The sequence below is a fragment of the Phyllobates terribilis genome, unplaced genomic scaffold, assembly GCF_046119375.1.
Source record: "Phyllobates terribilis strain yellow unplaced genomic scaffold, ASM4611937v1 Scaffold_14__1_contigs__length_39327217, whole genome shotgun sequence".
In the NCBI taxonomy this organism is placed as follows: domain Eukaryota; kingdom Metazoa; phylum Chordata; class Amphibia; order Anura; family Dendrobatidae; genus Phyllobates; species Phyllobates terribilis.
Genome location: NW_027362774.1, coordinates 31,619,909 through 31,636,707, shown reverse-complemented (window position 1 = coordinate 31,636,707; position 16,799 = coordinate 31,619,909). Strand labels below are relative to the sequence as shown.

The window sequence follows — 16,799 nt, the reverse complement described above, 5'->3', positions numbered from 1 at the left end:
TATATCGTAAGTAACAGGCGAGGCAATGACATCATCTTAGGTAGCAAGTGAGGCGGTGACATCATTTGCTTATAAGGGCAAGGCAGTGATATCATTGTAAGGGCAAGGCGGTGACATCATTGTAAGGGTAAGGCGGTGCCATCATTGTAAGGGCAAGGAGGTGACATCATTGTAAGGGCAAGGCGGTGACATCATTGTAAGGGCAAGGCGGTGACATTGTAAGGGCAAGGAGGTGACATCATTGTAAGGGCAAGGAGGTGACATCATTGTAAGGGCAAGGCGGTGACATCATTGTAAGGGTAAGGCGGTGCCATCATTGTAAGGGCAAGGCGGTGACATCATTGTAAGGGCAAGGCGGTGACATCATTGTAAGGGCAAGGCGGTGACATCATTGTAAGGGCAAGGAGGTGACATCATTGTAAGGGCAAGGCGGTGACATCATTGTAAGGGCAAGGTGGTGACATCATTGTAAGGGCAAGGAGGTGACATCATTGTAAGGGCAAGGCGGTGACATCATTGTAAGGGCAAGGCGGTGACATCATTGTAAGGGCAAGGAGGTGACATCATTGTAAGGGCAAGGAGGAGACATCATTGTAAGGGCAAGGAGGTGACATCATTGTAAGGGCAAGGCGGTGACATCATTGTAAGGGCAAGGCGGTGACATCATTGTAAGGGCAAGGCGGTGACATCATTGTAAGGGCAAGGATGTGACATCATTGTAAGGGCAAGGAGGAGACATCATTGTAAGGGCAAGGAGGTGACATCATTGTAAGGGCAAGGCGGTGACATCATTGTAAGGGCAAGGCGGTGACATCATTGTAAGGGCAAGGCGGTGACATCATTGTAAGGGCAAGGCGGTGACATCATTGTAAGGGCAAGGATGTGACATCATTGTAAGGGCAAGGAGGAGACATCATTGTAAGGGCAAGGAGGTGACATCATTGTAAGGGCAAGGAGGTGACATCATTGTAAGGGCAAGGCGGTGACATCATTGTAAGGGCAAGGAGGAGACATCATTGTAAGGGCAAGGAGGTGACATCATTGTAAGGGCAAGGCGGTGACATCATTGTAAGGGCAAGGCAGTGACATTACCTTATTACCTTAAGTAGCTCTGTCACATTACGGGGGTCTCCACTCGTGGCTGAGTTGCTGCCGTTTCTTCCACTTCTCAGTAATATCACTCACAGGTGATGGAGGAAGATTTGGGGGAAGAAATGTTGTGGACGGACTTGTTCCCCCGGTGGCTCCTGTTACCAGACGCGCTGGTATCCGGGAGCTCCGCACCACCAGCCGCTCTGCCACATGTCAGTAATGGCAGACGGCATGGCAGAGGGGCCGAGGTTATACACTAGGGGTGGGGGGCTGTCTCTGCTTCTGTGCTATATCTCTGTATCTGCTATGTATCTGTGCTCTGTCTCTGCTTCTGTGCTATGTCTCTGTATCTGTGCTATGTCTCTATCTGTGCTATGTCTCTGTATCTGTGCTATGTCTCTGTGCTATGTCTCTGTATCTGTGCTATGTCTCTGCTTCTGTGCTATGTCTCTGCTTCCGTGCTATGTCTCTGCTTCTGTGCTATGTCTCTGCTTCTGTGCTATGTCTCTGTTTCTGTGCTATGTCTCTGCTTCTGTGCTATGTCTCTGTGCTATGTCTCTGCTTCTGTGCTATGTCTCTGTGCTATGTCTCTGCTTCTGTGCTATGTCTCTGTTTCTGTGCTATGTCTCTGCTTCTGTGCTATGTCTCTGTTTCTGTGCTATGTCTCTGTGCTATGTCTCTGCTTCTGTGCTATGTCTCTGCTTCTGTGCTATGTCTCTGTATCTGTGCTATGTCTCTGCTTCTGTGCTATGTCTCTGTTTCTGTGCTATGTCTCTGCTTCTGTGCTATGTCTCTGTATCTGTGCTATGTCTCTGTTTCTGTGCTATGTCTCTGCTTCTGTGCTATGTCTCTGTGCTATGTCTCTGCTTCTGTGCTATGTCTCTGTGCTATGTCTCTGCTTCTGTGCTATGTCTCTGTTTCTGTGCTATGTCTCTGCTTCTGTGCTATGTCTCTGTGCTATGTCTCTGCTTCTGTGCTATGTCTCTGTATCTGTGCTATGTCTCTGCTTCTGTGCTATGTCTCTGCTTCTGTGCTATGTCTCTGTATCTGTGCTATGTCTCTGCTTCTGTGCTATGTCTCTGTGCTATGTCTCTGTATCTGTGCTATGTCTCTGTATCTGTGCTATGTCTCTGCTTCTGTGCTATGTCTCTGCTTCTGTGCTATGTCTCTGCTTCTGTGCTATGTCTCTGTATCTGTGCTATGTCTCTGCTTCTGTGCTATGTCTCTGTATCTGTGCTATGTCTCTGTATCTGTGCTATGTCTCTGTTTCTGTGCTATGTCTCTGCTTCTGTGCTATGTCTCTGTGCTATGTCTCTGCTTCTGTGCTATGTCTCTGTATCTGTGCTATGTCTCTGCTTCTGTGCTATGTCTCTGTTTCTGTGCTATGTCTCTGTATCTGTGCTATGTCTCTGTTTCTGTGCTATGTCTCTGCTTCTGTGCTATGTCTCTGCTTCTGTGCTATGTCTCTGTATCTGTGCTATGTCTCTGCTTCTGTGCTATGTCTCTGCTTCTGTGCTATGTCTCTGTTTCTGTGCTATGTCTCTGCTTCTGTGCTATGTCTCTGCTTCTGTGCTATGTCTCTGTATCTGTGCTATGTCTCTGCTTCTGTGCTATGTCTCTGTATCTGTGCTATGTCTCTGTGCTATGTCTCTGTATCTGTGCTATTTCTCTGCTTCTGTGCTATGTCTCTGTGCTATGTCTCTGCTTCTGTGCTATGTCTCTGTATCTGTGCTATGTCTCTGTATCTGTGCTATGTCTCTGTTTCTGTGCTATGTCTCTGCTTCTGTGCTATGTCTCTGTGCTATGTCTCTGCTTCTGTGCTATGTCTCTGTATCTGTGCTATGTCTCTGCTTCTGTGCTATGTCTCTGCTTCTGTGCTACGTCTCTGCTTCTGTGCTATGTCTCTGTATCTCTGCTATGTCTCTGTATCTCTGCTATGTCTCTGTGCTATGTCTCTGCTTCTGTGCTATGTCTCTGTATCTGTGCTATGTCTCTGTTTCTGTGCTATGTCTCTGTTTCTGTGCTATGTCTCTGTTTCTGTGCTATGTCTCTGTTTCTGTGCTATGTCTCTGTTTCTGTGCTATGTCTCTGCTTCTGTGCTATGTCTCTGTTTCTGTGCTATGTCTCTGTATCTGTGCTATGTCTCTGTCTCTGTGCTATGTCTCTGTCTCTGTGCTATGTCTCTGTTTCTGTGCTACGTCTCTGTATCAGCTCTCTTTCTCTGCTCTCTCCTTTACTTTCTAGACAGATAAGAAGGCGATGCGTGAGAACTATGTTCGGTCTGATCGGTTTAAGGTAAGTCTCTGCCTCTGACCGGAGCGGCGCTGGAGCGTTATACAGTTATAATGGCCGGGTGATGATCTCTGTCTCTGTTAGATGGACGTCATCTCTCTTCTTCCTCTGGATCTTCTTTACTTTAAGTTTGGGGTGAAGTCCATCCTGCGTCTCCCGCGTATATTGAAGGTGAGTCATTGTGGGTGCGCGGGGCTGTGGAAGGTCCGCGGCCCCCCAGTAACCGCGCCGTCCTCTATTCCAGTACATGGCTTTCTTCGAATTCAACAACCGTCTGGAGGCGATTCTGAGTAAAGCGTACATCTACAGGTCAGTGCCTGCCGTCTGTCTCTGCCGCCATGATCAGTGACCGCAGGTTACAGGTGCTGTCTGTTCTGTCATCAGAGTCATCCGCACCACCGCCTACCTGCTGTACTCTCTGCACGTCAACGCCTGCCTCTACTACTGGGCCTCCGACTACGAGGGGCTGAGCTCCACCAAGTGGGTGTATAATGGGGAGGGCAACAGGTGAGCAGCGCACCCAGGAGACGCGGCGCCTCGCTCCATCCGTCCACAGCAGACGCTGCACCTCGCTCCATCCGTCCCCGCACAGCAGACGCTGCACCTCGCTCCATCCGTCCACAGCAGACGCTGCACCTCGCTCCATCCGTCCCCGCACAGCAGACTCTGCACCTCGCTCCATCCGTCCCCGCACAGCAGATGCTGCACCTCGCTCCATCCGTCCCCGCACAGCAGACGCTGCACCTCACTCCATCCGTCCCCGCACAGCAGATGCTGCACCTCGCTCCATCCGTCCCCGCACAGCAGACGCTGCACCTCACTCCATCCGTCCCCGCACAGCAGATGCTGCACCTCGCTCCATCCGTCCCCGCACAGCAGACTCTGCACCTCACTCCATCCGTCCCCGCACAGCAGACGCTGCACCTCACTCCATCCGTCCCCGCACAGCAGATGCTGCACCTCGCTCCATCCGTCCCCGCACAGCAGATGCTGCACCTCGCTCCATCCGTCCCCGCACAGCAGACGCTGCACCTCACTCCATCCGTCCCCGCACAGCAGACGCTGCACCTCGCTCCATCCGTCCCCGCACAGCAGACGCTGCACCTCGCTCCATCCGTCCCCGCACAGCAGACTCTGCACCTCGCTCCATCCGTCCCCGCACAGCAGATGCTGCACCTCGCTCCATCCGTCCCCGCACAGCAGACGCTGCACCTCACTCCATCCGTCCCCGCACAGCAGACGCTGCACCTCGCTCCATCCGTCCCCGCACAGCAGACGCTGCACCTCGCTCCATCCGTCCCCGCACAGCAGACGCTGCACCTCGCTCCATCCGTCCCCGCACAGCAGACGCTGCACCTCGCTCCATCCGTCCCCGCACAGCAGACGCTGCACCTCGCTCCATCCGTCCCCGCACAGCAGACGCTGCACCTCACTCCATCCGTCCCCGCACAGCAGACGCTGCACCTCGCTCCATCCGTCCCCGCACAGCAGACGCTGCACCTCGCTCCATCCGTCCCCGCACAGCAGACGCTGCACCTCGCTCCATCCGTCCCCGCACAGCAGACGCTGCACCTCGCTCTGTACATCTGGGGGTCACACTGCCACCTTGTGCTCATGTCCCTCTCTGTTGTGTTGCACAGTTATATCCGCTGCTATTACTGGGCTGTGAAGACCCTCATAACCATCGGGGGCCTCCCGGACCCTCAGACGCTATTTGAGCTTTGTTTCCAGCTGCTGAATTACTTCATGGGAGTGTTCGCCTTCTCTGTGATGATCGGACAGGTAAGTGCACAGATCACAGGATGGACGCCGTCCCCGCACCTCACTGAGCGCCCTCCTTGTGTTACAGATGAGAGATGTGGTGGGCGCAGCCACAGCCGGGCAGACCTATTACCGCAGCTGCATGGACAGCACCATAAAGTACATGAACTGCTACAAGATACCGCGATCTGTCCAGAAGCGCGTGAAGATGTGGTACGAATACACCTGGCAGTCCCAGGGCATGCTGGGTAAGAGCTGACACCTGCCCGTATCTGCTCAGCCACCTGCGTGGTCATTCAGTGATGGGCGGGTGTGTAATTACTTCCATGACCTCACCACCAGCATATTATAACCTCTCATAATCTTCCAGATGAGTCGGAGCTGATGGTGCAGCTTCCTGATAAGATGAGGTTGGATCTCGCCATTGACGTCAATTACAACATTGTCAGTAAAGTGGTTCTGTTCCAGGTAATAGAGACCGCATCCTTGTGTGCGCGGTCACTGCCCCGACCCCTGCGCTGTCCGAGGTCGCTGCCCCGACCCCTGAGCTGTCCGAAGTCACTGCCCCGACCCCTGAGCTGTCCGAAGTCACTGCCCCGACCCCTGAGCTGTCCGAAGTCACTGCCCCGACCCCTGCGCTGTCCGAGGTCGCTGCCCCGACCCCTGAGCTGTCCGAGGTCGCTGCCCCGACCCCTGAGCTGTCCGAAGTCACTGCCCCGACCCCTGCGCTGTCCGAGGTCGCTGCCCCGACCCCTGAGCTGTCCGAAGTCACTGCCCCGACCCCTGAGCTGTCCGAAGTCACTGCCCCGACCCCTGAGCTGTCCGAAGTCACTGCCCCGACCCCTGAGCTGTCCGAGGTCATTGCCCCGACCCCTGAGCTGTCCGAGGTCACTGCCCCGACCCCTGAGCTGTCCGAAGTCACTGCCCCGACCCCTGAGCTGTCCGAAGTCACTGCCCCGACCCCTGAGCTGCCGAAGTCACTGCCCCGACCCCTGAGCTGTCCGAGGTTACTGCCCCGACCCCTGAGCTGTCCGAGGTCACTGCCCCGACCCCTGAGCTGCCGAAGTCACTGCACCGACCCCTGAGCTGTCCGATGTCACTGCCCCGACCCCTGAGCTGTCCGAAGTCACTGCCCCGACCCCTGAGCTGCCGAAGTCACTGCCCCGACCCCTGAGCTGCCGAAGTCACTGCCCCGACCCCTGAGCTGTCCGATGTCACTGCCCCGACCCCTGAGCTGCCGAAGTCACTGCCCCGACCCCTGAGCTGTCCGAAGTCACTGCCCCGACGCCTGAGCTGTCCGAGGTCACTGCCCCGACCCCTGAGCTGTCCAAGGTCACTGCCCCGACCCCTGAGCTGTCCGAAGTCACTGCCCCGACCCCTGAGCTGTCCGAAGTCACTGCCCCGACCCCTGCGCTGTCCGAGGTCACTGCCCCGACCCCTGCGCTGTCTGATGTCGCTGCCCCGACCCCTGAGCTGTCCGAAGTCACTGCCCCGACCCCTGAGCTGTCCAAGGTCACTGCCCCGACCCCTTCGCTGTCTGATGTCGCTGCCCCGACCCCTGCGCTGTCTGATGTCGCTGCCCCGACCCCTGCGCTGTCTGATGTCGCCGCCCCGACCCCCCTTTCTGTCCGATGTCGCTGCCCCGACCCCCTGCACTGTCTGATGTCGCTGCCCCGACCCCTGCACTGTCTGATGTCGCTGCCCCCGACCCCTGCGCTGTCTGATGTCGCTGCCCCGACCCCTGCGCTGTCAGATGTTGTTGCCCCGACCCCTTCGCTGTCTGATGTCGCTGCCCCGACCCCTGCGCTGTCTGAAGTCACTGCCCCGACCCCTGAGCTGTCCGAAGTCGCTGCCCCGACCCCTGTGCTGTCTGATGTCGCTGCCCCGACCCCTGCGCTGTCCGGTCACTGCCCCGACCCCTGAGCTGTCCGAAGTCGCTGCCCCGACCCCTGTGCTGTCTGATGTCGCTGCCCCGACCCCTTCGCTGTCTGATGTCGCTGCCCCGACCCCTGAGCTGTCCGAAGTCACTGCCCCGACCCCTGAGCTGTCCAAGGTCACTGCCCCGACCCCTTCGCTGTCTGATGTCGCTGCCCCGACCCATGCGCTGTCTGATGTTGCTGCCCCGACCCCTGCTCTGTCTGATGTTGCTGCCCCGACCCCTGCGCTGTCTGATGTCGCTGCCCCGACCCCTGCGCTGTCTGATGTCGCTGCCCCGACCCCTGAGCTGTCTGATGTCGCTGCCCCGACCCCTGCGCTGTCTGATGTCGCTGCCCCGACCCCTGCGCTGTCTGATGTCGCTGCCCCGACCCCTGCGCTGTCTGATGTCGCTGCCCCGACTCATGCGCTGTCTGATGTCGCTGCCCCAACCCCTGCGCTGTCTGATGTCGCTGCCCCGACCCCTGCGCTGTCTGATGTCGCTGCCCCGACCCCTGCGCTGTCTGATGTCGCTGCCCCGACCCCTGAGCTGTCTGATGTCGCTGCCCCGACCCCTGCGCTGTCTGATGTCGCTGCCCCGACCCCTGCGCTGTCTGATGTCGCTGCCCCGACTCATGCGCTGTCTGATGTCGCTGCCCCAACCCCTGCGCTGTCTGATGTCGCTGCCCCGACCCCTGCGCTGTCTGATGTCGCTGCCCCGACCCCTGCACTGTCCGAGGTCACTGCCCCGACCCCTGCGCTGTCAAGAGGTCACTGCCCCGACCCCTGCGCTGTCTGATGTCGCTGCCCCGACCCCTGCGATGTCTGATGTCGCTGCCCCGACCCCTGAGCTGTCTGATGTCGCTGCCCCGACCCCTGCGCTGTCTGATGTCACTGCTCCGACCCCTGCGCTGTCCGATGTCGCTGCCCCGACCCCTGCGCTGTTCGATGTCGCTGCCCCGACCCCTGCACTGTCCGATATCGCTGCCCCGACCCCTTCGCTGTGTGATGTCGTTGCCCCGACCCCTGCGCTGTCCGAGGTCACTGCCCCGACCCCTGCGCTGTCCGAGGTCACTGCCCCGACCCCTGCGCTGTCCGAGGTCACTGCCCCGACCCCTGCGCTGTCCGAGGTCACTGCCCCGACCCCTGCGCTGTCCGAGGTCACTGCCCCGACCCCTGCGCTGTCCGATGTCGCTGCCCCGACCCCTGCGCTGTCCGATGTCGCTGCCCCGACCCCTGCGCTGTCTAATGTCGCTGCCCCGACCCCTGCGCTGTCTGATGTTTCTGCCCCGACCCCTGCGCTGTCTGATGTCGCTGCCCCGACCCCTGCGCTGTCTGATGTCGCTGTCCCGACCCCTGCGCTGTCTGATGTCGCTGCCCCGACCCCTGCGCTGTCTGATGTCGCTGCCCCGACCCCTGCGCTGTCTGATGTCGCTGCCCAGACCCCCCTTTCTGTCTGATGTCGCTGCCCAGACACCCCTTTCTGTCTGATGTCGCTGCCCCGACCCCTGCGCTGTCTGATGTTTCTGCCCCGACCACTGCGCTGTCTGATGTCGCTGCCCCGACCCCTGCGCTGTCTGATGTCGCTGCCCCGACCCCTGCGCTGTCTGATGTCGCTGCCCCGACCCCCCTTTCTGTCCGATGTCGCTGCCCCGACCCCTGTTCTGTCTGATGTCGCTGCCCCGACCCCTGCGCTGTCTGATGTCGCTGCCCCGACCCCTGCGCTGTCTGATGTCGCTGCCCCGACCCCTGCTCTGTCTGATGTCGCTGCCCCCGACCCCTGCGCTGTCTGATGTCGCTGCCCCGACCCCTGCGCTGTCCGATGTCGCTGCCCCGACCCCTGCTCTGTCTGATGTCGCTGCCCCGACCCCTGCGCTGTCTGATGTCGCTGCCCCCGACCCCTGCGCTGTCTGATGTCGCTGCCCCGACCCCTGCGCTGTCTGATGTCGCTGCCCCGACCCCTGCGCTGTCCGGTCACTGCCCCGCCCCCTGCGCTGTCCGAGGTCACTGCCCCGACCCCTGCGCTGTCTGATGTCGCTGCCCCGACCCCTGCGCTGTCCGAGGTCATTGCCCCGACCCCTGCGCTGTCTGATGTCGCTGCCCCGACCCCTGCGCTGTCTGATGTCGCTGCCCCGACCCCTGCGCTGTCTGATGTCGCTGCCCCGACCCCTGCGCTGTCTGATGTCGCTGCCCCGACCCCTGCGCTGTCTGATGTCGCTGCCCCGACCCCTGCGCTGTCTGATGTCGCTGCCCAGACCCCCCTTTCTGTCCGATGTCGCTGCCCAGACCCCCCTTTCTGTCTGATGTCGCTGCCCCGACCCCTGCGCTGTCTGATGTTTCTGCCCCGACCACTGCGCTGTCTGATGTCGCTGCCCCGACCCCTGCGCTGTCTGATGTCGCTGCCCCGACCCCTGCGCTGTCTGATGTCGCTGCCCCGACCCCCCTTTCTGTCCGATGTCGCTGCCCCGACCCCTGTTCTGTCTGATGTCGCTGCCCCGACCCCTGTTCTGTCTGATGTCGCTGCCCCGACCCCTGCGCTGTCTGATGTCGCTGCCCCGACCCCTGCGCTGTCTGATGTCGCTGCCCCGACCCCTGCTCTGTCTGATGTCGCTGCCCCGACCCCTGCGCTGTCTGATGTCGCTGCCCCGACCCCTGCGCTGTCCGATGTCGCTGCCCCAACCCCTGCGCTGTCTGATGTCGCTGCCCCGACCCCTGCGCTGTCTGATGTCGCTGCCCCCGACCCCTGCGCTGTCTGATGTCGCTGCCCCGACCCCTGCGCTGTCTGATGTCGCTGCCCCGACCCCTGCGCTGTCCGGTCACTGCCCCGCCCCCTGCGCTGTCCGAGGTCACTGCCCCGACCCCTGCGCTGTCTGATGTCGCTGCCCCGACCCCTGCGCTGTCCGAGGTCATTGCCCCGACCCCTGCGCTGTCTGATGTCGCTGCCCCGACCCCTGCGCTGTCTGATGTCGCTGCCCCGACCCCTGCGCTGTCTGATGTCGCTGCCCCGACCCCTGCGCTGTCTGATGTCGCTGCCCCGACCCCTGCGCTGTCTGATGTCGCTGCCCAGACCCCCCTTTCTGTCCGATGTCGCTGCCCAGACCCCCCTTTCTGTCTGATGTCGCTGCCCCGACCCCTGCGCTGTCTGATGTTTCTGCCCCGACCACTGCGCTGTCTGATGTCGCTGCCCCGACCCCTGCGCTGTCTGATGTCGCTGCCCCGACCCCTGCGCTGTCTGATGTCGCTGCCCCGACCCCCCTTTCTGTCCGATGTCGCTGCCCCGACCCCTGTTCTGTCTGATGTCGCTGCCCCGACCCCTGTTCTGTCTGATGTCGCTGCCCCGACCCCTGCGCTGTCTGATGTCGCTGCCCCGACCCCTGCGCTGTCTGATGTCGCTGCCCCGACCCCTGCTCTGTCTGATGTCGCTGCCCCCGACCCCTGCGCTGTCTGATGTCGCTGCCCCGACCCCTGCGCTGTCCGATGTCGCTGCCCCAACCCCTGCGCTGTCTGATGTCGCTGCCCCGACCCCTGCGCTGTCTGATGTCGCTGCCCCCGACCCCTGCGCTGTCTGATGTCGCTGCCCCGACCCCTGCGCTGTCTGATGTCGCTGCCCCGACCCCTGCGCTGTCCGGTCACTGCCCCGCCCCCTGCGCTGTCCGAGGTCACTGCCCCGACCCCTGCGCTGTCTGATGTCGCTGCCCCGACCCCTGCGCTGTCCGAGGTCATTGCCCCGACCCCTGCGCTGTCTGATGTCGCTGCCCCGACCCCTGCGCTGTCTGATGTCGCTGCCCCGACCCCCCTTTCTGTCCAATGTCGCTGCCCCGACCCCTGCGCTGTCTGATGTCGCTGCCCCGACCCCTGCGCTGTCTAATGTCGCTGCCCCGACCCCTGCGCTGTCTGATGTCGCTGCCCCGACCCCTGCGCTGTCTGATGTCACTGCCCCGACCCCTGCGCTGTCTGATGTCGCTGCCCCGACCCCTGCGCTGTCTGATGTCGCTGCCCCGACCCATGCGCTGTCTGATGTCACTGCCCCGACCCCTGCGCTGTCTGATGTCACTGCCCCGACCCCTGCGCTGTCTGATGTCACTGCCCCGACCCCTGCGCTGTCTGATGTCGCTGCCCCGACCCATGCGCTGTCTGGTGTCGCTGCCCCGACCCCTGCGCTGTCTGATGTCGCTGCCCCGACCCATGCGCTCTCTGATGTCGCTGCCCCGACCCCTGCGCTGTCCGATGTCGCTGCCCCGACCCCTGCGCTGTCCGATGTCTCTGCTCCGACCCCTGCGCTGTCTGATGTCGCTGCCCCCGACCCCTGCGCTGTCTGATGTCGCTGCCGCGACCCCTGCGCTGTCTGATGTCGCTGCCCCGACCCCTGCGCTGTCTGATGTCGCTGCCCCGACCCCTGCGCTGTCTGATGTCGCTGCCCCGACCCCTGCGCTGTCTGATGTTGCTGCCGCGACCCCTGCGCTGTCTGATGTCGCTGCCCCGACCCCTGCGCTGTCCGATGTCACTGCCCCGACCCCTGCGCTGTCCGATGTCGCTGCCCCGACCCCTGCGCTGTCTGATGTCGCTGCCCCGACCCCTGCGCTGTCTGATGTCGCTGCCCCCGACCCCTGCGCTGTCTGATGTCGCTGCCCCGACCCCTGCGCTGTCCGATGTCGCTGCCCCGACCCCTGCGCTGTCTGATGTCGCTGCCCCGACCCCTGCGCTGTCTGATGTCGCTGCCCCCGACCCCTGCGCTGTCTGATGTCGCTGCCCCGACCCCTGCGCTGTCTGATGTCGCTGCCCCGACCCCTGCGCTGTCCGGTCACTGCCCCGACCCCTGCGCTGTCCGAGGTCACTGCCCCGACCCCTGCGCTGTCTGATGTCGCTGCCCCGACCCCTGCGCTGTCCGAGGTCATTGCCCCGACCCCTGCGCTGTCTGATGTCGCTGCCCCGACCCCTGCGCTGTCTGATGTCGCTGCCCCGACCCCCCTTTCTGTCCAATGTCGCTGCCCCGACCCCTGCGCTGTCTGATGTCGCTGCCCCGACCCCTGCGCTGTCTGATGTCGCTGCCCCGACCCCTGCGCTGTCTGATGTCGCTGCCCCGACCCCTGCGCTGTCTGATGTCGCTGCCCCGACCCCTGCGCTGTCTGATGTCGCTGCCCCGACCCCTGCGCTGTCTGATGTCGCTGCCCCGACCCCTGCGCTGTCTGATGTCGCTGCCCCGACCCCTGCGCTGTCCGATGTCACTGCCCCGACCCCTGCGCTGTCCGATGTCGATGCCCCGACCCCCTGCGCTGTCTGATGTCGCTGCCCCCGACCCCTGCGCTGTCTGATGTCGCTGCCCCGACCCCTGCGCTGTCTGATGTCGCTGCCCAGACCCCCCTTTCTGTCCGATGTCGCTGGCCCGACCCCCTGCGCTGTCTGATGTCACTGCCCCGACCCCTGCGCTGTCTAATGTCGCTGCCCCGACCCCTGCGCTGTCCGAGGTTACTGCCCCGACCCCTGAGCTGTCCGAATTCACTGCCCCGACCCCTGAGCTGTCCGAGGTCACTGCCCCGACCCCTGAGCTGTCCGAAGTCACTGCCCCGACCCCTGAGCTGTCCGAAGTCACTGCCCCGACCCCTGAGCTGCCGAAGTCACTGCCCCGACCCCTGAGCTGTCCGAGGTCACTGCCCCGACCCCTGAGCTGTCCGAAGTCACTGCCCCGACCCCTGAGCTGTCCGAGGTCACTGCCCCGACCCCTGAGCTGTCCGAGGTCACTGCCCCGACCCCTGAGCTGTCCGAAGTCACTGCCCCGACCCCTGAGCTGTCCGAAGTCACTGCCCCGACCCCTGCGCTGTCCGAGGTCACTGCCCCGACCCCTGCGCTGTCTGATGTCGCTGCCCCGACCCCTTCGCTGTCTGATGTCGCTGCCCCGACCCCTGCGCTGTCTGATGTCGCTGCCCCGACCCCTGCGCTGTCTGATGTCGCCGCCCCGACCCCCCTTTCTGTCCGATGTCGCTGCCCCGACCCCCTGCACTGTCTGATGTCGCTGCCCCCGACCCCTGCACTGTCTGATGTCGCTGCCCCCGACCCCTGCGCTGTCTGATGTCGCTGCCCCGACCCCTGCGCTGTCTGATGTCGCTGCCCCGACCCCTGCGCTGTCAGATGTCGCTGCCCCGACCCCTGCGCTGTCCGGTCACTGCCCCAACCCCTGAGCTGTCCGAAGTCGCTGCCCCGACCCCTGTGCTGTCTGATGTCGCTGCCCCGACCCCTTCGCTGTCTGATGTTGCTGCCCCGACCCCTTCGCTGTGTGATGTCGTTGCCCCGACCCCTGCGCTGTCCGAGGTCACTGCCCCGACCCCTGCGCTGTCCGAGGTCACTGCCCCGACCCCTGCGCTGTCCGAGGTCACTGCACCGACCCCTGCGCTGTCCGATGTCGCTGCCCCGACCCCTGCGCTGTCTGATGTCGCTGCCCCGACCCCTGCGCTGTCTAATGTCGCTGCCCCGACCCCTGCGCTGTCTGATGTTTCTGCCCGACCCCTGTGCTGTCTGATGTCGCTGCCCCGACCCCTGCGCTGTCTGATGTCGCTGCCCCGACCCCTGCGCTGTCTGATGTCGCTGCCCCGACCCCTGCGCTGTCTGATGTCGCTGCCCCGACCCCTGCGCTGTCTGATGTCGCTGCCCAGACCCCCCTTTCTGTCCGATGTCGCTGGCCCGACCCCTGCGCTGTCTAATGTCGCTGCCCCGACCCCTGCGCTGTCTGATGTTTCTGCCCCGACCCCTGCGCTGTCTAATGTCGCTGCCCCGACCCCTGCGCTGTCTAATGTCGCTGCCCCGACCCCTGCGCTGTCTGATGTTTCTGCCCCGACCCCTGTGCTGTCTGATGTCGCTGCCCCGACCCCTGCGATGTCTGATGTCGCTGCCCCGACCCCTGCGCTGTCTAATGTCGCTGCCCCGACCCCTGTGCTGTCTGATGTCGCTGCCCCGACCCCTGCGATGTCTGATGTCGCTGCCCCGACCCCTGCGCTGTCTGATGTCGCTGCCCCGACCCCTGCGCTGTCTGATGTCGCTGCCCCGACCCCCCTTTCTGTCCGATGTCGCTGCTCCGACCCCCTGCGCTATCTGACGTCGCTGCCCCGACCCCTGCGCTGTCTAATGTCGCTGCCCCGACCCCTGCGCTGTCTGATGTTTCTGCCCCGACCCCTGCGATGTCTGATGTCGCTGCCCCGACCCCTGCACTGTCTGATGTCGCTGCCCCGACCCCTGCGCTATCTGACGTCGCTGCCCCGACCCCTGTTCTGTCTGATGTCGCTGCCCCGACCCCTGCGCTGTCTGATGTCGCTGCCCCGACCGCTGCGTTGTCTGATGTCGCTGCCCCGACCCCTGCGCTGTCCGATGTCGCTGCCCCGACCCCTGCGCTGTCTGATGTCGCTGCCCGAAACCTGCGCTGTCTGATGTCGCTGCCCCGACCCCTGCGCTGTCTGATGTCGCTGCCCCCGACCCCTGCGCTGTCTGATGTCGCTGCCCCGACCCCTGCGCTGTCTGATGTCGCTGCCCCGACCGCTGCGTTGTCTGATGTCGCTGCCCCGACCCCTGCGCTGTCCGATGTCGCTGCCCCGACCCCTGCGCTGTCTGATGTCGCTGCCCGAAACCTGCGCTGTCTGATGTCGCTGCCCCGACCCCTGCGCTGTCTGATGTCGCTGCCCCCGACCCCTGCGCTGTCTGATGTCGCTGCCCCGACCCCTGCGCTGTCTGATGTCGCTGCCCCGACCCCTGCGCTGTCCGGTCACTGCCCCGACCCCTGCGCTGTCCGGTCACTGCCCCGACCCCTGCGCTGTCCGGTCACTGCCCCGACCCCTGCGCTGTCCGAGGTCACTGCCCCGACCCCTGCGCTGTCTGATGTCGCTGCCCCGACCCCTGCGCTGTCCGAGGTCATTGCCCCGACCCCTGCGCTGTCTGATGTCGCTGCCCCGACCCCTGCGCTGTCTGATGTCGCTGCCCCGACCCCCTGCACTGTCCGATGTCGCTGCCCCCGACCCCTGCGCTGTCTGATGTTGCTGCCGCGACCCCCTGCACTGTCCGATGTCACTGCCCCGGCTCTATCCCCCCACTGTCCAGTCCCACATCTGCCCCATCCCATCCCCCTACAGTCTACCCTGTCCAGTCTCTGTCTTGCCCTTCCCCCACCAGTCTGCACCTCCTCCCTCTCCAGTCTGGGTCGTGCGTCCCTCTTCCTGCCTTGGCCATGTTTCCTGTCTAGTCTTGCCCGTCCCACTTTCCAGATGGGCTGCGCCCCATCTACTTTAGCCTCCCCCTTTATAGTCTGAGCTGTGCCCCTCACTCTGACCTGCCTCCTTTCTAGGTTGCCCACATCCCCATCTCCAATCTAGACCACGCCGACACCCCCTTTCCAGTCTGGGCCACGCCCCTGTGAAGACCCGGGGTCTTCCGTGGGGGTAACGCTACTCAGACAACACAGGGTGAGGGTAAAACAGCGTGACAATACTTTACTGACCCACAAAGCGGACAATAAACAGATAGAACAGTCCCAGCAAATACCCAAGATGGTGGAACATTACACAGTCTCACCCTTCCTCCTCCGCCTGCCTGGGATAGAACAGCAGCGACTTTGGGACTTCCAGGGCCAGCTACCTCAACCAGTGGCACCCCGCTTCTGGCGGGCCCCCACAGAGAGAAGGTAGCGGCAAGCTTAGGAAGCTAGCCGTCCATCGAGGTACAAGACCAGGAGACCCGAGGGTCCCGACCTGGCCTCTCCGAGAGTTTCCATGAGGCCAGATGACCGGCTGGTCCCAATCTGGCATCTCCGAATGTCACCAGGCGACCGGTGGGTCCCTCCTGGCAACCCCAAACAACATATCCATGGAGCCAGGTGACTTCATCGTCCCAACCTTGTCTCCCCAAATGTATCCATGGTCTCTCTGATGGTTAATGGAGCCGATCCGTATCTTTCCAGTCAGGGCCGTATACCCTTAAGCTGGAATGATGTAGAATCCCTTAGGCTAGAATCATGTAAAATCCAAATCTGTGTCTCTGGATGGAGCTACCATGGAATCCATCTGCTGTCCTGAAGGATGTCTCTCATTCTCCTTGTAAAGTCTTTCTGATCCTCCTTGATTTTCTGTCCCAAGTCTGACTGCTACAGAGGCTGATGTCCCTTAAAAATAGTTACAGTTGTCTGTGCAAGTACGCATTCACAGGTAAGGTGTTAGGGAGGGCATTACTCAGGTCTCATTGTTTGAGCTAATCAGTTGACATAGTTGATATCACAGGGGCTCTTGTAAATAAACATCTAGCTGACTTAGTATAATATGTAATTAGCATAGTAACAAACAACATTGTTCACCAAACCAAGAGGAGACAACAATCAGGGTTATACAAATACTGGTCTGTCCTTTAAAAATACACAAACATATACAAGTCAATTTAAACACAATAATGTATTTCTCTAGGATTAAGAAAACTAATCTGGCTAATTAAGATTATACGCTGTATCGTCTCAGCCCCCAACTAGTCAGATTTGCCCCGTCCAGTCTGGCTGTGTCCCCCATCTGGTCTGGCCCCCTCTCTCCAGTCAGCCCGTCCCTGTGTAATCTTGCCTGCCTCCAGATCTAGTTTGGTCCGCCTCACCATCTAGTCTGGCCTTCCCCTGTCTAGTCTAGCCTGTCCCCTCTCTCCAGTCTTCCTCGCCTCCCCGTCTAGTCTGGCCTTCCCCTGTATAGTCTGGCCCGTCCCCGCTCTCCAGTCTGGCCCACTCCCTG

The 16,799-nt window shown here is 61.7% G+C and overlaps 1 protein-coding gene across 1 annotated transcript in view; it reads left to right on the top strand.

Moving 5' to 3' along the window:
* Window positions 1-16,799, top strand: part of CNGB1 (cyclic nucleotide gated channel subunit beta 1) — a 226,273-nt gene that overhangs the window by 192,932 nt on the left and 16,542 nt on the right. Inside the window, exons 28-34 of the mRNA XM_073659858.1 lie at window positions 3,337-3,387; window positions 3,469-3,555; window positions 3,629-3,693; window positions 3,769-3,891; window positions 5,025-5,166; window positions 5,234-5,393; window positions 5,516-5,613. Coding sequence (XP_073515959.1) covers window positions 3,337-3,387; window positions 3,469-3,555; window positions 3,629-3,693; window positions 3,769-3,891; window positions 5,025-5,166; window positions 5,234-5,393; window positions 5,516-5,613 — 726 coding nt within the window. The remainder of the gene's footprint in view (window positions 1-3,336; window positions 3,388-3,468; window positions 3,556-3,628; window positions 3,694-3,768; window positions 3,892-5,024; window positions 5,167-5,233; window positions 5,394-5,515; window positions 5,614-16,799) is intronic.